Genomic DNA, 23,345 nt, shown 5'->3' with positions numbered 1-23,345 from the left:
ATATAAATATAATAAGCCTTGGGGTAATTCCTCCTCTTTCAGCATCACCATTCAAGTGTTAGTTGTTGACCTTCTGCTGCCCAGTGTTTGTTAAACCATTTAAGGTGGTACAGTTGAAGTCGGAAGTTTACATACACTTAAGTTGGCGTCATTAAAACTCGTTTTTCAACCACTCCACAAATTTCTTGTTAACAAACTATAGTTTAGGCAAGTTGGTTAGGACATCTACTTTGTGCATGACACAAGTCATTTTTCCAACAATTGTTTACAGACAGATTATTTCACTTATAATTCACTGTATCACAATTCCAGTGGGTCAGAAGTTTACAGACACTAAGTTGACTGTGCCTTTAAACAACTTGGAAAATGTAATTAAATGATGTCATGGCTTTACAAGCTTCTGATAGGCTAATTGACATCATTTCAGTCAATTGGAGGTGTACCTGTCGATGTGTTTCAAGGCCTACCTTCAAACTCAGTGCCTCTTTGCTTGACATCATGGGAAAATCAAAAGAAATCAGCCAAGACCTCAGAAAAACAATTGTAGACCTCCACAAATCTGGTTCATCCTTGGGAACAATTTCCAAATGCCTGAAGGTACCACGTTCATCTGTACAAACAATAGTACGCAAGTATAAACACCATGGGACCACGCAGCTGTCATACCGCTCAGGAAGGAGACGCGTTCTGTCTCCTAGAGATGAATGTACTTTGGTGCGAAAAGTACAAATCAATCCCAGAACAACAGCAAAGGACCTTGTGAAGATGCTGGAGGAAACAGGTACAAAAGTATCTATATCCACAGTAAAACAAGTCCTATATCGACATAACCTGAAAGGCCGCTCAGCAAGGAAGAAGCCACTGCTCCAAAACCGCCATAAAAAAGCCAGACTACGGTTTGCAACTGCACATGGGGACAAAAATCGTACTTGAGAAATGTCTCTGGTCTGATGAAACAAAAATAGAACTGTTTGGCCATAATGACAATCGTTATGTTTGGAGGAAAAAGGGGGAAGCCGAAGAACACCATCCCAACCGTGAAGCGTGGGGGTGGCAGCATCATGTTGTGGTGGTGCTTTGCTGCAGGAGGGACTTGTGCACTTCACAAAATAGATGGCATCATGAGGCAGGAAAATTATGTGGATATATTCAAGCAACATCTCAAATCATCAGTCAGGAAGTTAAAGCTTGGTCGCAAATGGGTCTTCCAAATGGACAATGACCCCAAGCATACTTCCAAAGTTGTGGCAAAATGGCTTAAGGACAACAAAGTCAATGTATTGGAGTGGCCATCACAAAGCCCTGACCTCAATCTTATAGAAAATTTGTGGGCAGAACTGAAAAAGCGTGTGCGAGCAAGGAGGCCTACAAACCTGACTCAGTTACACCAGCTCTGTCAGGAAGAATGGGACACAATTCACCCATCTTATTGTGGGAAGCTTGTGGAAGGCTACCCGAAAAGTTTGACCCAATTTAAACAATTTAAAGGCAATGCTACCAAATACTAATTGAGTGTATGTAAACTTCTGGCCCACTGGGAATGTGATGAAAGAAATAAAAGCTGAAATAAATCATTCTCTCTACAATTATTCTGACATTTCACATTCTTAAAATAAAGTGGTTATCCTAACTGACCTAAGACAGGGAATTTTTACTTTGATTAAATGTCAGGTATTGTGAAAAACTGAGTATAAATGTATTTGGCTGAGGTGAATGTAAACTTCCGACTTCTACTGTATATGCTAAAATAATTACCCCATTTTAGGTGGTATACGCTGAAATAAAGAACCCATTTAGATGGTATATCACATTTCAGGTATGACCCAGATGCAGACAGTGTCGAAGAACCAAAAGTTTATTTCTAATACAGGGGTAGGCCAACAACGGCAGGCAGGGGTCAATAATCCAGAGAGGGTGCAAAAGGTCCAGAACGTCAGGCAGTCTCAGGGTCAGGGCAGGCAGGGGTCAATAATCCAGTAAGATGGGGCAAGGTACAGAACGGCAGGCAGTCTCGGGGTCAGGGCCGGCAGAGCGATTAAAAAATGGGAAGGGCTAGAAAACAGGAGCAAGAAACAAACGCTGGTAGGTTTCACGAACAAAACGAAGTGGCAACTGACAAACAGAGAACACAGGTATAAATACACAGGGGATAATGGGGAAGATGGGTGACACCTGGAGGGGGGTGGAGACAAGCACAACGACTGGTGAGACCGATCAGGGTGTGACAGGTATAGACTGAAAAAATGGACACCCTTAAGGTGGTATTCGGAAGAATGATGAACCCCCCTGACTCAGTTCACCATGGCGAAGTAGAGGGAGGAGGGGAATGGAGTGACACTGGTTTGATTGAACTATTATCTGCTTGACATCTCAGAAACATGAGTGAATAGGGCTGTATTTCACTGAGAGAGAAATAGATAGAGAGGGGGAGGGAGGGAGGGAGGGAGAGAAAGAAAGACACCCAACTGGGGAGAGGGCGAAGAAGCCAAAGAGAAAGATAGGAATGTAGTGTAATAATATCTTTGGGAATAATGACCACAGTATTTTGTCTCGAGCAAGAGTTCATATACACTGTTTAGCTGGGCTTGTGGGAGTTTGGCTTCACTTGCAAAAGTCCAAAGACTATTGCTACAAGCACATTGTGTATGTCAAGTCTATGGAACTCATACATAAATAAACTAGACCAAGAACCAGAAACGTATCCAGGTCTACGATAGATACAAGGTCTTATTCCCGGCCTCTGCACTGTGTTTGCTGGATGAGTATTCAGTACGTATAGCCCCACACTCCTCTCAGCAGCACTATTCTTTGCTCTGTTGGCTCCCAGCACAGTTTACAGTCGCGACTTCCTTCCTTAAATCCACTTTGTGCGAGAACATGAACCCAGAGTCTGAAATCCCTTTATGTTAATATTGCGCTTTGCAAGAGCAGGCCCTATTAATCCAGCTTTAACAGCATAAATGCCATTATTCCCTTAATAAGATCAGGGGCTGTGCAGTATAGGATTAAATACTTATATCATAACTGACACTGTCATTTCCTGCGGATGAGAGCGTGAGCCTCTGCTCTCTCACTGGCTTGTCAGTTCCGCGTTAAGACTCGTGGAATTTGCTGCTCTGAGCGCCGTGGCGCCATTCGGGGCATGGCTGGGCCCTAACGCAGGTAATGGATGTGGGAGAGTGAGAGGAATCAATGGCAGACCCGTGGGTCTCTCTCTTTCTCTCTTCTCTCTCTCTCTCCTTTCGTGCCACTCTCTCGCTACTGTAGCGGCCAACTTGGGGTGCTCAGGGTAGCGCTCTTTAATCTAGCCCTCTCTTCTCCTCTTAATTGGCTTTTGGAGGGCTGCAGTTTTCCGCTGCCTGCAGTTCATAGGGGGGCCTTGCAGTGCTAGGCTGGTAAGTGCTACAGAACCTTTGGCACCGGCACCGCGGCACTCTGCCAGGGCCCTCAGTGAGACATTTAAAAGAGAGAGACGGAGAGAGAGAGAGACAGAGACAGGCTGTGGGTAATGGGCACTGGACCGTGCTGATCATCAACAACCACAGTGAAATTAGAATCAACCAGGAACTTGGACCAGGGGAGATTTCCCAGCAGCGTCTAATGAAGTGAATCTGTTGCTCAGGATAAACTCGGTGGACTCTGGATCTGGTAGAGGAATGGGTTGATTTTGAGGTATTGAGAAAGATTGATAGAATCGTATGTAACTGAATCAAACTGCCTCTGCAATAGCTCTGAATTGCACAAGGCAAGAGCTGCCAGTGTAAAACGTTCAATCGTACAAAGCATTTACCTAAAAACATTCAACTCTAATAATTTATCATAATCATACTATAGGTACTGATGATAGGAATAATCTCAGACCAGAATTTTTTTGCCCAGGGTATCTTCTCTTTAGGGACTACTCCTAATAAGTCTGTACAGTATCACCCACCAGGTCAGGGGCCAGGCGACCCCATGAAGGCCAGGGTCAGTGTTTAGGTCAACGGTCAAGTCTTTCCAAAGCAGATCAGTCCTTGAACTCTCTTCACTTTTATCCCCACTAACTCCAGCACACCAGGGATAGCTTCTCAGGGGAACTCTCCTTTCCGTCTCTCCGTCTCTCCTCTTAATTTCTCTCCTTCACCCCGAGAGAGAAAGAGAGCGAGAGATTACTCTGGAAGAGAGGGGGTTGAGGAGGAGGGAGAAGGGGGGGGTTGATACTACCCATGAGGCTGGTTAATGGGCAGTTTGGAATGCAGGCGAGAAGACCCGGTTGCTTTCTCCATGGGAATCCATTTATTTTATAAAAAGAACAGAGCTGCCTTTAAGATCTGACTTGTGGGAATCGTTCCCCCTCTGACTGTGGCCACGATGCAGGGGGTTGGGTTCGTTTAGTTGGTGAGAGCACCAGAGATAAGTCCTATTGGATTTATCTGACTGCTGCTTGCTGGCTCCTATGGAGGCTAAACCCGGGTGGATTTGCGTACTTGGTTGGTTGCAGGTGTACAAAACAAATCTACTGCCCCTCACAGGAGTATGCTGCGTGATCTTACTTCTTTCCCATGTCTATGGGTGTCTTGTCTTGTGTGTGTGTGTGCGCGCGCGCGTGTGCGTGCGTGCATACTCTGAGAGGTAAAGAAATTCCCCTTGACGGCAGCAGCCGTAAGTCACTGTTATGATTCTACTGACAGTGAAACCACTTTCACAACCAAATGGATTTCAGGTTGTGAAGAATTAAGCAGACTTTCGACTCAGTATCTCACAGTATATTTCAATGTACCGAGATCTATGCTGTATCGTCAGTAAATATGGACTCATATTTTTACCCAAATATATAATTTCACCCTCTCTCTCTCTCCCCTGTCCCCTTAAAGAAGATGAGCGATTGGGCACGCTGTACCACCACCACCGCGAGAGGCGCAATGCCATCAGCACCCAGGCCTCCACGCCTGGCATCCCTGGCAGCAAGCTGGGTGAGGAGCCCTCCACGTCCACAGAAGAGCGCCCCCCACTGGTAAAGAAAGAGCTGCACAGCTCACTGCCCCACCTGGCGGACCACGGCCTGCCCTATCGCGGAACACTGTTTGCCATGGATCCCCGCAACGGATACCTGGATTCCCACTACGGTGAGTACAGAAAACAGAACTCAGTTTAAAGAGGAGGGGTTGGATCGGTTGTTCTTATGATTGTTAGAGAGTGTCTATGAAGTCCAAAGTAGTGGGTACATGGCTAGTTTGTGTCGGCAGGGCTTTTGGTCATCAGACTACTTGAACTGCCTCAGTGATTTAGTAAATTGATGGATAATTACATAAAACCTAACATACAATATTTTCGGGGGTTAAGATAGAAAATTTGGCCTTGTTCTATGTATATTTATGAACAATATACTGTAATTTGAGTGAGGCGGCAGGCTCAAGGACTTGCCTGTAGACACCCCCCCCCCCCCCCCCAACAGTGGCACCAAGGTTCTCTGTACAGTAATAGGTAAAAGGCAGGGCTGCTAGTCGCTTGATTAGGCCTGACGGATCAGCTGCTTTCTTTACCTCTCTCCCTTCCTCCCTCTCCTTTGCTCTCTCCCCAATTCTGTCTCTCTTTCGCTCGCTCTCTGGGAAGTTAGTATGGGGAGCGTTCAGCGTAGCTTCTTAATTCTCTCATTAGGGGCCTGTCTGAGCACAGTACTCCACTTTCACTCATCAACACACACATCAAAGCCCCAACACTACACTGCACTGCACAGTCAAACCACTCTCACTACCCCCTCTGTCTCCCTTTTCTCTCACTGGGACAGAGAGAGTGTGGGTAAGAGGAAGGGGGAGGAATAGAGGAGTGAGGGTGATAGAGTGAGGTAGGAAAGATACTGTTGATATGAAGAGAGAAGGGAGGGACATGAGGTTTGAGGGAGAGGGAGAGTATGATAGAAAAATATAATATTAGAGAGAGAGAAAGAGGAGGGAAATAGAACAAAGGAATAAGAGAAAGATGCAGTTATAGAATGAGAGACAGATGAGTGGAGAGTGAGGGGGGGGGGGCGTTTAGGAGGTCAATTTCGTGCATGTGCGTGGCCTCCGGACAAGGATTTGATGTGATGGCCTGTTTAGTTTCGCTAAATTGCCTGCGAATGGAGCCTGACCGAGTAGTTTTAATCTGCAGGCTGTAATGAAAAGGTCTCTCTCTCCCTGGCTCCGGCTTTGGTCCTTTACTGTAACTGTATGTATTTAGTTCATTACGCACTGGTGCGTACATCCACCACAAAGCTACAGTACTAATGTGAAAGGTTACTTAAAGTCAGGCCCAGGGTCTGTTCTTTGGCGTAGCCGACAGGATCCTCGCAAGCAGAACATTACTGTCGATTACAGCCCGGTCTTAGCTCAGCATGACTGCCACTGTTGATTGTGTGTGTGTGTGTGAGAGAGAGAGAAAGTGTGCGTGAGAGAGTGTGTGTGTGAGCACTGGTGGTAGAGGGTTCCAGACCACTGAAGCCAAGGGAAACTAGGGGCCGTGGTTGGGGTGGCTTGTGGTTGGGGTGGTGGTTGGGGGTCACAGTAAGGGGTGGCAGTGCCTCGGGGTAGTGCTTAAAAGTCACAGTCAAATGGAGAGTTCAGAAGCTGTAGGACAAGTCAAAGGGGCCATAGAGCCTGAAAGGGCTCCATTCTTTCTGCAGAACAGGCAGTGGATGGAGAGAGTCATACTGCTATTGGGGTGCACTGTCTTCTGTTTCTCTCTCTCTCTCTCTCTCTCTGACTCAGATAATGATGAAATATTAATTCCATTCCAATGTTTTACCAGAGGCTGTATTTAACAGAATTTAGATGCCTAATGGAGCACATGCTGAAATGCGAAGGCAGTTGTTTTTCCTCTGAGGGTGGAGTGTGCTGTAAATGGATGTCGTTGGGACGTGCCCTGACCCTGACTCAGTTCAGAAAGAGTTACGACCAGAGGTGAGAGAAAAGAGCAGGCCGGGGGGCTGTGTAAAATGGCTTCCTCTGGTACCAGGTGTGGGGAACACGAGGTGTCCCTGAAGGTGCCTGCCGGTCGGCCGGTCTCATTCTGTCTGATTGCCCCATGATCCAGGCCCCTAGGCTCCTAATCCGCCGATGGCCCCTTTGAACATGGAGCCCCATGGCTCCACCACTCCACCACTGCTACCCCCAGAGGCTGGGAAGTGCGAAGAACATTGATCCCTGTGCTTGGTTGAACACCCCCTTCCCGCCCATCCTTCCATGGTCCACTCCACCAACACTCCCATCTCCCTGGGGTCTCTGACTGACTGTCACCTTCCTAAATGTATCCCAGGTGTGTGTTGTGCATGTGAGGGTGATGGAGAGGGAGTCCTGGGTCTTTGTGCTGTGCTTGCAGAGTGTGGGGCGCTGCACGACCTGGCTACGGCTGACAGCCAGGTAAATGTGATTACTCTTCCCGCTGGTGTGTTGTCAGTGCTTAATGCAGCTAAACACGCCGGCACCTGCAGCCTCAAGCGCACTTGGACTGCTGGGTTGTCATGGTTGTCGCTGTGGCGGCGATGGGGGGAGAAGGGTGGGGGGACAGCCCCTTCTGTGCTCTATCCCACTCCTCTAAGGACTCTGTGTTTATTCTCACCTGTACACCCACTTGCCCACATCAAGGAGGAGGCAATTGCCCCTATTACGTGCATTAGCTAAATCGCGGTGATGCATAGAGTCTAAGACTCTTTTCTTGGGCAAACACTGGGTAAGTGTCCATATCCCGCTTACCACAACACTAATACGTGGGGCTTTCGTCTGGATAAGGAGGAGGAAGCATTGGGGAGGAGGATTCATGAGAAACTTGGCTTTTTAAAGATTTGTGTATCGCGAGGAGATGTGTATTGTGAAGGCGTTACCACGGCGGCACTAGCAACATCTGTTTACATTGTGGGCTTATTAGCGGGTCAGTGGTCAGCAACAGCGGAACACTTGCTGGAGTTCCGTCTGTCTCCGCTTACTCTCTCCTCCGGGATCCCTCTTCTTCCTTCAAGTGTTTTGTCTTTTTCTTAAGCACTTTTTCTTCCTTCCCCAGCCAGTCAAAACATGTCCCGTTACGGGATTGTAAGCACATTCTCTTCAATGGACAGCTTTCTTATGTTTCTTTCCAATCCTAGCAGTATTGAAACATCAGAAAATGTTTCGTCAAAGGAAGGCGACTGGGGAGGGTGGGAAAATCACTAAGCTTTTCCCACCCTCTCACCCTCCCCAGCACTAAGTATGTTGGTTGGTTCCTCAACGACCAAGGCTGTTTGGTGGTTGTTTGTGTCTGTGATGACACAGTAGTAGGTCATTATGTGGACCGAGACAGACTTTTATAGCTGAAGTATAAGTGGACCTATATCAGCCTTGTACATGGAATCAAGATCAAGACCCTAGGCCAAGCACCACCAGCTGGTAATCCTCAGACCAAAACCTTGGTCATGTCTCACCTCTGAAGACCAGGGCTGCTAAGCCATAGCAAGGTGGAAGTACATGGCTGGTCTAGTGGATGGTTTGGATACCATCAGGCTACATCCCTTAAAACCTTGCTCTTTTTGGCCAAAGCTCTGACAGAAGTGACCATTACCTGGGATTGTGGGGAGCCAGCCAGGGCTCAACCAGACCCAGGGCGTATGGAGTGGGGGGCGGGATGGTGATCTCCAGCTCCAAACAGGGGTTAAGTTAACCTCCAAGGCTGCATTGTAGAGGAGATCTCAGGTCTACTGGTTCCGTAGCATGGCAAGTACTGGGTCCACGTCAATCTGTCTGCCGCTTTATCAAACTACAGCAGCTGATCAGTGAACTGAATGAGCTGGCTGTCACAAAATTCCAATGTGATTTGCATCACAATGGACCAGGCTCTGTACAGCTAACGACTGCATTACTGCTCTCCCTGATTCAGAGTCAGAAGTATAGGCCATACAGGAACTATAGGAAAGCTTTCCTGCCACAGAAAAAAGTCACGAAAATAACCCACACTGGAAAAGTAATTTATAACGCATTTCTTCGCTCAAGGAGGCCAACTTTCTGGGTTCCACATTGGTTCCTTGTCACGAGTTTTGGCAAAACAGTTTCAAGCACTCCTCCCCACAGAAATTATAATACAGAGGAGCGGGGGTGGTGGCGGGAATGCGCTGGGAGACATGTTGTTACGTACGTCGTTAGAATGAGGAGACCAAGGTGCAGCGTGGTAGGTGTACATTTTCCTTTTTATTAAAATGACACCGGAAAAAAACAAAATACAAAAACGAACGTAAAGCTATATGCAGTGCAGAAAGCAACTACACACAGACACAAACTCAGGTGGAAAACAGGCTGCCTAAGTATGATCCCCAATCAGAGACAACGATAGACAGCTGCCTCTGATTGGGAATCATACCCGGCCAACAAAGAAATAGAACACATAGATTTGCCCACCCAAGTCACACCCTGACCTAACCAAATAGAGAATAAAAAAGGCTCTCTAAGGTCAGGGCATGACACATGTACCCATTTCAAGGACAATTGGGGGGGGGAGAAACCCGTGGGGAACCCGGGGGCCACCCTACAGTACAGGCCACGGAAAGGAATCTCTTCCATCCACCTCCTTTGATTATGAAAGAGAAACATGGCTGGGCAGCTCTTGAATTAGCTCCGCCGTCCAGCGCACCAGGGATAATCGCTGTGATCCCCTTTTATACAGCTTATTACAGGAATCTCACAGTATAATGTGGATAAAGTTTCAAGTGGTCAAAGAAAGCCACTTTCGCTCTAAGTGAAGGTCAGGCTTTCTTGCATTTACTTTTAGTACCACAGAGCCCGAGAACGTGTGTGAATTGCATTTTTAACAATAATATTGTTAATAATATTGTTACAATAACAATATTCATTTGGAGTGGCTCAAAAAGAATGAGAAATATCTTAACAAATGAGTACTCAGCATTTCTTCATATCATTCTTGCAACATCTGTCTGTGTTTTGGACCCCCTTGTCAAATGAAGAATGGCTAATCGGTCAGAAAACACGCAGAGGCATCACATGCCTAAAACAATAGGCGTGCTTTGAAGTGGCGAAGGCTTAAAAAAAAGACTCGCAGCATGTTTCTCTGACTGTCCGTAAGGATACGCCACCACCACAACTAACACCAACAAACACACCACCAACCACAACAATAACGCCATTCAACATAATGGCCATAAAGACGTGAGTGCAGGCAGGAACGACATGAGGCTCATGGGTCTTCTCTTCCTATTCCTGCTGGTTTTTGAACCATGACATCTTGAGCCTTCCTTTTCTCTCCCTCCTGAAGTATTCAGTGGGAATAAGAAGCAGGATAATCACCCTTGTGTGGAGTGGGATATTCACACTCATTTCATGCAACGCCTATATGTTTGTTCATTGTAAGCAAATCTCACCGCCCGGCCTTGTAGCGCAGCGATTTGTGTCCTCTCTTCTCATAGAGTTAGCACCCCTTCGACCAACCCCCAACGCCTCCCTCCCCCCTCTCCTCTCTTCTTCTCTCCTGAGGATGGACTGTACCTATTATTCTATAGGAGGAGGGGGCTGAGACATGCTGGGTAATTAACATGTTTCCTCTCAGCTCCGTTACGGGCTGGAGCAAATAAGTAGACTAGAGTACATCCTCTTGTCCATACCACAGGGTAGAGACTTACAAAAGAGAGAGAGGGAGAGAGAAAGAGGCAGAGAGTAAGAGAGAGACAGAAAGTGAGAGAAATTAGAGAGAGAAAGAGGACTGGAGAAAGGGAGGAAGAAAGAGAGACGGAAGGGCAAAAAAGGGAGAGAAGAAGTGCCAATGAGAGAGAGAGTGTGAGACTGGAGAAGGAGAGTAAAGGAGAGAGGAGTAGGAGGGGGGATGTAAACAAAGCAGAAAATGAAGAGAGACATAAAGGAATGGGAGCTCGAGGAGGTCAGGCTTAGTGTTTCCTTCAAAGATGGCTGGGACAGGTGGCAGTTCCAGACAATCTCACTCCACAGAGCAGCATCCTCTCAGGAGGAGATAAGGGATTGCTCCATCCAGCCCTCCCCTCTCCTCCTCCTCTCCTCCATCTCCTCCTCTCCTCTCTCTCGTCGGCTCGGCTCCCCCAGCCGGGGCTGCTTTGATGTGGCTCGGTGTGAGCAGGTTGAGCTTAGGCTCATGGATGGGGCCTGTTGGACCGCTGGGCTGCTGCAGGGGCCTCCGGGAGCCAGACTCTCTGCCTCTCTGGCCCGGCTCAATCAGCGTTGCTCTCCGGTGCCCGCAACTTTCAGGTCTCATTAAAGCACTCCGCCAGCGTTAATCCTCTTTAAGTTTTTACACGGCGCCCCTTTTGTCTCTCAGCCACAGGCACAGGGACCATGGGGACCCCAGGGCGCCGCCTGCGTGACAAAATGCAAAAATATCACTGTGACACCAAGTTCCGCTCTCTTCTCTTCTACACTCCCTCGCTCCTCTGTGTACAGTATTGTATGTTCTACTCTCCTTTTCTTTTCTCTTCCCTCTTTGGGTGCAATCGCTCCTTCTCATTGTGCGTTCTCCCTTCTCTCTCTCTCCCGCCTTTCCCTTGGTAGTACCTAGCTCTGGTTGTAAATCGTTCAGGATTATTTTGGGGGGGGAATTTGTTGACAAGGGTGGAGTAAATGGATTACAAGTTGTCCTTGTTTTTGGGAGGAGGGAGAGGGGAGAGATCAGGCTCGGCTTTGAGTAAGGGACAAAGAGAGAAGGGGCAGAGAAAGGGAGATAGAGAGAGAAAGAAAGAGGGTGAAGTGAGGAAGAGACAGAAATACAGGCCCATGTGTGAGAGAGACAGAGAAAGACGTGGAAGATTGTGAGAGATCGAGAAAGAGAGTGAGAGAGCTACAGAGAGTGTTGCGGTGCGGAGGGGAAGAGCCAGGGCCGTAATTGGCGCAGAGGTGACGACCCCTGTCTACTCCTAAGATCCAGCAGTCATTTGTCTGCTTGCTGTGACGCTGCATCCCAAATGGCACTCTATTCACTAAAATGCACTACTTTTGGCCAGAATCCATAAGTAGGGAATAGGGTGCCATTTGGGACACAGCTCTGGGTTTCCCTTTTGCTTTACACTGCCTGGTGTGACCCACCGTTTCCTCCATTAGACACCCATAATGGACAATAGATATAGTCTACTTAGAGAGATTGTCTGTAAACAAGCACGTGCACTACATATGCAAATTAATAACAACTTTGTTTTTTATGTGAACAAAGGACAGAATTCTTGAATCTTGAATATCACGTTTTAAAAAAATAAAGAAATCTATCAGACCGAAGAATAAATCAACACAATGTAAATGTAAAATGTACATAACTAATGAGGGAAATAGATAGTAGTAAATGAATCATTTCTACTAAGTTCCTAGTTTTCTCCTAAACTGTCCCCATAACACATGTGGACATCAACTTGGATGCCCTTGGCCACAGTCATGCTGACCAATGCCTTGTTGAATCCCAACCCTGCTCACTAGCTAGCTTCTCTCTCTCTCTCTCTCTGTGGGTTAGAATTAAGCTGGGTCGAGTGCTGCTTTCCCCTGCCGTGCCAGGCCTGTGTATTATTAGCCTTACAGCCAGAACAGCTGTATTAGCCTCAGTCATTGACTCTCACACAGCAGAGTTACTCTCCTACACGCTGTCATGCTGGGTCAGCCCCAATATTACCTGCCGTGGGGCCCAGGGGGGAGCTGCACCGTGGGGATATCGAGGCTATGGGGCTCTGGAGGGTCAATCCAGAGTGGACCTGCATCATTAGGCTGTGAGAGAATGAAAGGATAGCGCACTTTCCCATTGACTCAGACTCACACCAGCCTAGACAGTTGGGATGTAAGCATAAAATACACATTTCCATTCAAGTTAATTGACAATAAAATGCATCTTATCTTATCATATACTTATAGTACTATATATACACTATGCATTAGCCATGCTTAAATATATGTTTCGTGGACGGTCTGGCACAAAATGTTCCTATTTATTTATTCATTGGAGTTAGACTTTAAAAAGACACAGATCTGAAAATAGTATAGTCTCGGTCGGACCAATATCAATCACATGGGAATAAAACTCAAATAAGTAGCTTGGTCCTGTTGAGTTAAGCTGAGGTTTAAATCATTTCCTTTCTTCCGCAAGATGTATCATTGTTTGGACTGGCTGGCTGGCTGCTCGGGGGTCATGCACTGGGCAGAGAGAGATAGAGACCACTATCACCCAAAATGAAGGAAAGCGTTGACTATGTACAGACTCAGTGAGCATAGTCCTTGCTATTTAGAGAGGCCGCCGTAGGCAGACCTGGCTCTCAAGAGAAGACCGGCTATGTGCACGCTGCCCACAAAATGAGGTGGAAACTGAGCTGCACTTCCTAACCTCCTGCCAAATGTATGACCATATTAGAGACACATATTTCCCTCAGATTACACAGACTCACTAAGAATAAAAAAACAAATCCAATTTTGATTAACTCCCATATCTATTGGGTGAAATACCATCACAGAAGCAATATTTGTGACCTGTTGCCACATGAAAAGAGCAACCGGTAAAGAACAAACACCATTGTAAATACAACCCATATTTGGTTATTTATTTTCCCTTTTGTACTTTAACTATTTGCACATCGTTACAATAGCCGTAATATAACATTTTAAACGTCTCTATTCCTTTGGAACATTTGTGTAATGTTTATGTTTACTTGCTTTGGCAATGTGAACATGTGTTTCCCATGCCAATAAAGCCCTTTGAATTGAATTGAGAGAGAGAGAGAGAGTGGGAGACAGAGTGGAGACTAGAGAGTTTTAGTGCAGTGTTTCTGCCACTAAATCGCTGTGTAAATCTCTACCCAGCTGGGAAAGGGGGGAGGGGAAGGAGAGGGAGGAAGAGGAGGGTGAACCGACGCACGGCGCTTTGTTCTGCTCCCCAGCTAAGGCAATCTGGAGGAATTCACCAAATGCAGGAGATAGATTGGCGCTCCGCAGAGGACCCCATGAAATAACCTTCACTTCTCTGCTGCTCTGTACTGGAATGGAGGGAGGAGGGAGGGAGGGCCCTTGCCGGGTGCGCAATTTGTTAATATTGACTCCACTTGGTAAATCTCTTGCAGATGCGGGACTTCCATTGAGCTGTTTGAGGTGGGGTAAGAGGGGTACGGTAGGGGGAATAAGGGAGGGTAAGTTACTTTGACCAAACATATTTGTTTGCCTAATATCAACCCTGATCTCTAGCCTGCTTCCTGATTGGTTTAAACAACTACAGTATGTGGCCTTATTGGTTTAAACGGCCAGCAATGCCTAAGCACAGACCAAAAGACCTTGCGTAGAGTGACTTCTGCAGTAGAGACAGAGACAGAGACAGAGAGGAGAACTGTATTGATTTACTGGTAAAGGAGAAAGTGCGATCTGCCAATGTTTCTCTCGTTGATGAATGGCATTTTATTTAACCTCTACCTCTCTCGCCTTGTCTTCTCTTTCACAGTTAGTCTTTGCTGAGTAAAGGATTTGTTTGCTCCTCAGTCACACACACACACACTAGATGTTTTCCTGAGTCTAGGCCACTCACACACACCTCGTACAGTACTGCAGAGAGCCTCAGCACAGCTGGAGCATTAGGCTAATTTATTCAGCGGTAATTAGCCTATTAGACGTACAACAGTCTGGGACCGTAATTAAGCAAACCACTCCAAAAGTCAACAGCAACTCCCACTGAGCTTAGCTAAACAGTCCCGGAATGTGTTATTTACATGTTCCGCTTGAGGTCTCAGTGTGAGCAAACACAAGCAAGCAACCAGAGCAGGGGTTGATCCCCCAAAATAACCTCCAACATCACACACTCGCATGGGGTTCCTTTCATGTGAACAGTTGTAGCCAAACACAGACACAGGTGTGCTGGTGTGATTGGTGATCATGCGGAGGTGTTTGTGGTGGACATGTCACACAGTTTGTGGAGTGGAGAGACAAGGAGGGGATTGCAGAGGGGTTTACGTTAGGTCTTGCTTAGCGGTACATACGTGTGTGTGTGTGTATGCACACACTCACTCATTCATGCACATATGCTGTTACTCACAGTAATTTACACACGCCCACACACCTTCCCCCCCCCCCCAGACACACTCAACGAGCATCTCTCACACACTCAACTAAGCTATCGCTCCTCTACTCGCTCCTCAGCCTTCGTCTGGCTAGGGGCAGCGGTGCAGGCGAGCGTGCCTGAGTGCTGAGATCATGAGCGAGGAGAGAAGTGGCGTAATGAAACTTGGCAGGCCCAGCACCGCCCCGTCATATGTTCCACATTACCCATTCACAAACCTCTGGAGCAGAGCAGGCCCCGGCAGCAGCCCTTTTCCCACTCCGCTTTAGTCTGTTATGACAATCTGTCACTGCGTCTTTGTGCCATTGCACCAGAACTTCGAGGCGCAGAGGAGAAGCTCAGTGGGTTCTGGATGACTGTTCTTCCTCAGTGTCAAGCTGCAGATGACACAGTGCCTGCATCCCAAATGGCACCCTATCCCCTATTTAGTGCAGTATTAGGCTGCAGGGGAGAAGCTCAGTGGGTTCTGGATGACTGTTCTTCTGGATGACTGTTCTTCCTCAGTGTCAAGCTGCAGATGACACAGTGCCTGCATCCCAAATGGCACCCTATCCCCTATTTAGTGCACTGGTCAAAAGTAGTGCACTATACGTAATAGGGCACACTTTGGGGAGGGTGCCATTTGGGACAAAGACAGTGCCAGATGAGAGTCAGGGAGCACTCAGTACGGGTCAGGAGGAATCTCAGTTATGACAAGTCATCAACTCTTCTGATTAGGTAACAGAGATATTGTTTATGTCAAATTACGGTTCAGATTCGATACGAGTATAGTTGACTATTCAGATTATTTTCAAGTGCGGCAACACAAACTATGGCCGTTGCCTAGTTGAATAAAAAAGAATGATACACTTTGTATTAGACCTTACCTTTCTCACATAACGGAAGGAAATGATCTAATAACAACCAACTAGAATGATATGCTTCAGGCTTTATTCTCTCTACCCCCCCCCCCCCCCCTCTTTAAAATCTTTTAAGTGTCCTATAAAATAAAAAGTAATTTTCATCCTCTTCATAATGAAGGGGAAGCAGCAGGCTATTGTTGTGTTTGGTGTTGAATTACAACTAATGAGTCTGGTCAAAGTTGCCCACTAATTTGCCCTTTCATTACAGACCCCATTTGTAATCATGTCTTAATGAGTTCCATCTCTAAAAAACAAAATGAAACAAAAATGCATACTGCTCCCATGCAAAGTTATGCAGGGTCATTAAAATATTTCAAAAGAATTGTAAACTTATTTGGTACTGGATAGTGGTGAATTGTTGATGAGTTGCTGTTTCGGAAATGTACTCAAATTGACACGTTTTGATACACCACACCCCCCCCCCCCCCCTCTCTCCAAAGCAAAAAGTTGCCTGACTGTGCCCCATTATTTCTGAGGGTTTTGGTCTGTTAGTGACATACTGTATTTGGCTGGTACAATACAGTATGGATGCGTCCCAAAATGCACCCTATTCCCTGTCTACACTGAGTGTACAAAACATGCTCTTTCTATAACAGACTGAAAGCTATGATCCATTATTGATGTCACTTGTTAAATCCATTTCAATTAGTGTAATCACTGGTTCTCAGTCCTGGTCCTGAGGACCCAAAGGGGTGAACATTTTTGTTTTTGCCCTAGCACTACACAGCTGATTCAAATGATCAACCCGTCAAAAGGTGAAGGGGAGGAGACAGGTTAAAGAAGGATTTTTAAGCCATGAGACAACTGAGACATGGATTGTGTATGTGTGCCATTCAGAGGGTGAATGGGCAAGACAGAAGATTTAAGTGCCTTTGAACTGGGTATGGTAGTAGGTGCCAGGCACACTTATTTTAGTGTGTCAAGAATTGCAAAGTTGCTAGGTTTTTCACGCTCAACAGTTTCCCATGTGTATCAAGAATGGTCCACACCCCAAAGGACATCCAGCCAACTTGACACAACTGTGGGAAGCATTGAAGTCAACATGGGCCTTTCCTGTGGAAAGCTTTTGACGCCTTGTAAAGTCCATGCCCCGACGAATTTAGGCTGTTCTGATGGCAAAAGAGGGTGCAACTCAATATTAGGAAGGTGTTCCTAATGTTTTGTACACTCAGTGTAACGCATAACTTTTAACCAGTAAAAACGAGTGCACTAAATATGGAATAGGGTGCCTTTTGCCCCACAAGTTACGCTTTACCCTGTAATGGTTTACTATATCGGCGGTGGGGACGGTAAAAGCTGTGACACGCGCATTAACTCTATATAACCTCCAGCTGTGTCTGTATTCTAAAGAGGCCCCTGAATACATGCAGGGGCAATTTACTCCCAGTCAACCAAGTAGTCCCCACAGGAGACAGTGGAGATGGATTGTGGAATGGAGTCATATCCCTCTCTCTCTCTCCCACCCTCTCTCTCTCTCCCCCACACTCTCTCTCCCCCACACACTCACTCTCTCTCTCTCTCTCTCTCTCTCTCTCTCTCTCTCTCTCTCTCTCTCTCTCTCTCTCTCTCTCTCTCTCTCTCTCTTCTCTCTCTCTCTCTCTCTCTCTGTTCTGTTCTCTCTCTCTTTCCCTTGTTCTCTCTCTCTTTCCCTTGTTCTCTGAACTGTATACATTCCCTCAAGTGGCACACAGGGCTGTTTGCCTTCCTAATGGAGGTAGTGTGACAGAGCCTATTTAGATAGGTGGCACAACCTATTTAGATAGGGGCCCTGCTAAAGTAAACTTCAGACAGGGATTCAAATGAAGCAGCTCCCTTAACTGACTGCTGTAGGCTGAGGCGAGTGAGGAGTGTTGGCTAAGACCAGGAGGGAGGAAAGGAGAATAGGAAACTCAAGGAGGAAAGAAGGAAGAAGGAGGGGGAAGGCACAGGGTTTTGTTGAGTGAGCAGCTCCAGAGGGATAAACAGAGTTGGGGATCTGGGTAATCCAGAGTGGAGAGGCGGGTGTGGTAGAGGAGATGGAGGAGGAGAAGTAGTATCATTCAGACTGGAGCAGGAGAGGTTCTGCAATTTGAAATCTCTATAGTCCCTCCATAGACCTCTGCCCTGCCTCACAGGTTGACGTTTTAGCCCAGGGTTTCACATGAGTAGTCAAGGACACGGCTTAGAGACCCTAGCAAACCAATACTGCTCTTAGTGTATTCGAGCCAATAACTTTAAGACTGTGTTAGATAAACATAACTGATAGCAGATTCCAGATTCCTCTCCTTCAGAGAAGACCTGGAAATAGAGAAGGAGAGCTAGGCCAAACATGATTCCTCAGAAGGAAGCTATCAAAGAGATAGATAGTCAAACAAGGTGCCAGAGGGCTGCTGCAGTAGGCATTTAGCTATCACGTCTCTTTTGACGTCCTATCTTTCTCACAAAAACAAGTTCAGTTCAAATACATTTTCACATTCGTGTAAGACAATGGAAAGGAATTTAATAGTACAGATTTGTTCCACGGTATGTTTTTGAGCCTCATGATCAAAGTGTTACTTTCCTTGTTAAAGCCATGATTTGTGCTGTATTACTCTATTTTGATAAACAATGCAAGCCATTATTTAGGAAGGCTTACACAACTGGTATGCAATCATAGAAAACATTCCTGATCTATTCACCAGGATGCATCTGATTTATATCCATCTGCTTACATGATGCGTGATACAACACCTTTCCCTTTTAAGACCTGCATGCACTGCAGGTCCACTAAACAAGGCTTGTCCGTGTTGTCCTGTTGGTAGAGCTTGGGCAGGGTAGGTAGTGATCAGCCAACCTGTTAATAATGAGTGTTTAGATAATAAGTGTTGAGGCAGTGAGTGTTGAGGCAGTGAGTGTTGAGGCAGTGAGTGTTGAGGCAGTGAGTGTTGAGGCAGTGAGTGTTGAGGCAGTGAGTGTTGAGGTAGTGAGTGATGAGCTAGTAAGTGATGAGGTACTTGAGGTAGAGCAGCAAGCCTGAGTGAGCCAGGGGGGATAAACCTCTCTGTGTTGCTGCCCAGCAGTGGGCCCTATGTTTGGCATTGACCAGGGTGCACAACTAGATCCAGCTGTTGGGCACCACTCCCCCTGGCTGCCTGGCAGCCTGCCCATCCCACTACTGCTGGCACACGGGCGCCAGATGTTTACACGCTAAAAACACCTCCTATCACAAAGCGCCCTCCTCCCCTCCCTGTTTGAATGTGTATTACCTGTGTGTGTGTGTGTGTGTGTGTGTGTGTGTGTGTGTGTGTGTGTGTGTGTGTGTGTGTGTGTGTGTGTGTGTGTGTGTGTGTGTGTGTGTGTGTGTGTGTGTGTGTGTGTGTGTGTGTGTGTGTGTGTGTGTGTTTTAACCCTTTCCGTTTTCACAAGGGTTCAAGTAGCCCCTCGGTTAGTGTGGGCAAGATGCACTTAAATAGACATAGCTCATACTGAACTTCTCCTACAATGGATATATGAAGTATTCAAAACACAGCATTCCAGCACTTGCTTGGGGGATTGTATACCATAGGGTAGATGTTGCAGTTGAGGTGAGGATACTTGAACTTATGTAGCTGTATGTTTCCAGCCCATGCAACAATTCAGCAGCTTCTCTCTCTCAGAGGGTAAAAATAGCAAAGTGGTGATATTATGCAAATGTTTAAATGTTTTATCTGGGGAATTAGATACTTCTCTCTGACAGTTGTGACGAATCATTTCCCTGCCTGAAATGATTTCCAAACGCGTCCTCCATTTTTCTCCCTATTCCCTCTGTTTCAATGGCTGTTCCTCAGTGTTAGTCTTTGTGTAAAAAGTGTATTTATGCCTGATCAGCCTTACAGCAAGACAAAAGGCAAAAGTCTTGCGGTTAATTTGTGTCTCAGTTTATTTTGAGATGTTTTAAGTGCACTTCTTAGTGAACATTCCAAGGCAGTGAGGCTTTTTAGTTGAGTTATTTTTAATGAGGTCTCATTTTGGCAGGGCCTCCTGAAAGATGGCTATCATGTCAGGTTTTGGCCAGGACTGTTCTGGTTTTTTGTCACTAGATGTCCCCATTGCACCTTTTTTGTACCTTTTGTTTTTCCCTTGCTCTAATTATTGTTTGCACCTGTATGTCGTTCCCTTGTTAGTATTTAATCCCTGTGTGTTCCTCAGTTCCTTGCTCAGTGTTTGTATGTTAGCACCCAGCCCCAGCCCAAGCCTTGTTGTGAACATTTATTTTTCTCTTGTTGGATTTTCCAGAGGTTCTCTGGTTTTGTTCTTTTGTATTTTGGATTAGTCTTTTGAGGTTTGTTTTTCCCTTGCTGTTTTTACCACTTTGTGGATTTTCTTTGTATTTTGGAAGATATCTATTTTTTATTAAACCACCATCTCTAGTACTGCTGTGTCTGCCTCATCTTCTGGGTTCTGCCGATTTAGTGACTGTTTCTCGCACCGGGTCCTGACAGAAGGCTCAGTGTTATAATAAAAAATAGATATCTTCCAAAATACAAAGAAAATCCACAAAGTGTTAAAAACAGCAAGGGAAAAACAAACCTCGAAAGACTAATCCAAAATACAAAAGAACAAAACCAGAGAACCTCTGGAAAATCCAACAAGAGAAAAATAAATGTTCACAACAAGGCTTGGGCTGGGGCTGGGTGCTAACATACAAACACTGAGCAAGGAACTGAGGAACACACAGGGATTAAATACTAACAAGGGAACGACATACAGGTGCAAACAATAATTAGAGCAAGGGAAAAACAAAAGGTACAAAAAAGGTGCAATGGGGACATCTAGTGACAAAAAACCAGAACAGTCCTGGCCAAAACCTGACATATCAACCACTGCTTTTCATTACTCTGTCCTAAGACTGGCTGAAGAGGAACATTTACTTAGTAATGCCCTCAAAAACACATTGAGTCAATACATGCAACCAATGATTCCATGGCATGCAAAGAGATATGTGCTTTGTCACAACTTCTGGTGTAAAAAGGGCTTTATAAAATAAATGTTATTGGCTTTAAGGCTGATTGTCTGTAGCAGTGTCATCTCTAACATTTTTCTCTCTCTTTCTCTTTCTCTTTATCCCCATATGCAGCACCGCCACAGTTTTTCCCTGCTTTCCATCCACCGGTGCCCATCGACGACAGACATGCCCAGGGACGCTACATCTACGACCCGTCCCCTGTTCCCCCTCTACACGTGTGAGTGTCACAGACTGTACACACACACACACACACACACACACACACACACACACACACACACACACACACACACACACACACACACACACACACACACACACACACACACACACACACACACACACACACACACACACACACACAACCCCCCCATCCCCGTACACATCCACTTCTTTTTTGCATAAAATAATGCAGAGGAATTTGTACAATTCTACCAGTCAGGCCTAATGGGAAGTGATTTGGATATCAGTATCATATCATTGGTATCAGCAAGAACCCCCAGTAGTGTTAATGGCAATATTAATAAGATGCTCCTGTTTCCAACACCCCAAGGCATGTTGCATCCTCCTCAGAGGTGCTCTGTGCTCCCCTGCTCTCCAGATCAAAGGCCACGGCCCTGTCTGGGAGTAACATGATCCACATGTCAGAGACATGCAAATTAACATGTGTCAGAAACATGGAAACTAGGGCCTCTTGAGCAGGTTATTCTCATAAGCGCAGTGATCAAGTCTTGTCGACTCCCAACCTGACATTCCTTCACTGACACACACATCTCAACTGACACACACCCCTTCATTGACACACACACATCTCTTCTGACATACGCACTGTACCCTGTACCATGTATGCACCCCCCCCCCCCCCCCCCACACACACACACAAATAACACACATATTAGATTCCCTCTCATTCTAACTGTCTTTCACTCTCTCCCTTCTTTCTCTCTCTTTCACTCCACCGCTTTCGCTCTCTGTTCTGCCTGAACGGTCAGTGCTGGTAGTGGATGCTCTGTCGCCCTTGCAGCACTAATTTCTAACCCAGAGACAGCAAGGAAGCGATCAGTGCGCGACTGGGACAAATTGGATGGGGCAGCTACTTGGGCCACATTATGTTTGAAATTCTTCTTCATTATCAACCCCCCCATTCTCAGGAGTCATATCTCTCCCTTGCTGATGTGCCACTAAGCATAATGCATTTTTTATGTCTCCCCCCCACCCTCACACTCCCACCCCCTCCCCCCCCCCCCGTCTCAGAGGAGAGAGGGAGAGGCAAGGAAATAAAAAAGGTTTAGTGATTGATGCCCCGTGTCAACGCAAACAAAATGGCAAATATAATTGAGCATTTAGCTTCTGCAGAGAACATGCGCCGCCAATACGGCTCAAACAAACAGCCGTGTTTGTTATCAGTCAGAGGCGCTTTGGAGAGATCTGGAGCACAGGTTAGGGGGAAGTGGGAGACATGGAACCCACTGAATTAAATTAAGGGGTAAGAGAAGTTGCGCAGCGCAGAACGAACGTGTTCAGTCACTCGATCTCTGTCCGGATAAGAGTTATCTGGCTGGTGCGCTTCGTTTGCTCAACCTGTCAGTGGAGGCATGGTCGTGAGTCGTGGCAACCGTTGCCGTACTTATGAGCTGTTTATACACATGTATTGCTGCTTAATATGACACGCCACGCTGAAAGGCCCCATTTTTCATTATTACAAGGCAGTTTAGTGGATGATCTTATTTAAATTGACTTGGGTACTAGTACACACATTATCGAGTTACACGTGTTCCTTTCAGATCTCAAATCAAATCAAAGTTTATTTGTCACGTGCGCCGAATACAACAGGTGTAGGCCTTACAGTGAAATGCTTACTTACAGGCTCTAACCCCTCTGCTCTCAATGTCATTACTCTTGCTGCTTTTTAGAGTAGGAAATACTGTTACATTGTGTTACTGAAGTTATGTTTAGGGTTTGTACAGTCCAATCGACAGATTACCGAGTTATGTAGGCTACTGTAGTTCCTTGGTTCAGATTTGGACTCTAACATAAACTCAGTATTACTTTGGAACAATACATCTGGCAATTTGGTCTCATTGGATAGTGTTTTGGAATTCCTTACGAAGAAGCATTTTGATCCAGTCACCCCCAACAATGCCATCATGGCCCTGCACACAGAGAGAACATGCATGGCCCTGCAGGGGACGGGGGGGGGGACGGGGGGGGGGGGGGTTTAGACAGAAATATAGAATTGTTTTAAGACAAGCTCTCCTTAGTGAGCAGAATTAATCGTTATTAGCCCTCTTAAGATATGGTTAAGTACACAGTAGAGTATTATTGGCATTACTTCCCCATACAGAGGTTTCATTACAGCGGGTAATTACAGTGGGTCTGGCCCCACGGCGGTACAATCAATCCAGCTTCGAAATGCTAGCTGTCACGCTAACGCTAACATCGCTAATGCTAGGATT

At 46.2% G+C, this 23,345-nt stretch overlaps 1 protein-coding gene across 3 annotated transcripts in view; it reads left to right on the top strand.

Moving 5' to 3' along the window:
* Positions 1-23,345, top strand: part of LOC139583787 (transcriptional activator GLI3-like) — a 178,805-nt gene that overhangs the window by 79,607 nt on the left and 75,853 nt on the right. For 2 of the 3 annotated variants that reach the window (XM_071415243.1, XM_071415241.1), the window contains exons 3-4: positions 4,854-5,105; positions 21,001-21,106. In XM_071415243.1, the coding sequence (XP_071271344.1) occupies positions 4,854-5,105; positions 21,001-21,106 (358 nt within the window). The remainder of the gene's footprint in view (positions 1-4,853; positions 5,106-21,000; positions 21,107-23,345) is intronic. The other variant, XM_071415242.1, reaches the window with a different exon arrangement.

Source organism: Salvelinus alpinus, chromosome 8, assembly GCF_045679555.1.
Source record: "Salvelinus alpinus chromosome 8, SLU_Salpinus.1, whole genome shotgun sequence".
Taxonomy (NCBI): domain Eukaryota; kingdom Metazoa; phylum Chordata; class Actinopteri; order Salmoniformes; family Salmonidae; genus Salvelinus; species Salvelinus alpinus.
The sequence above is the reverse complement of the archived record's forward strand: the minus strand, read 5'-3'. Positions and strand labels throughout refer to the sequence as shown.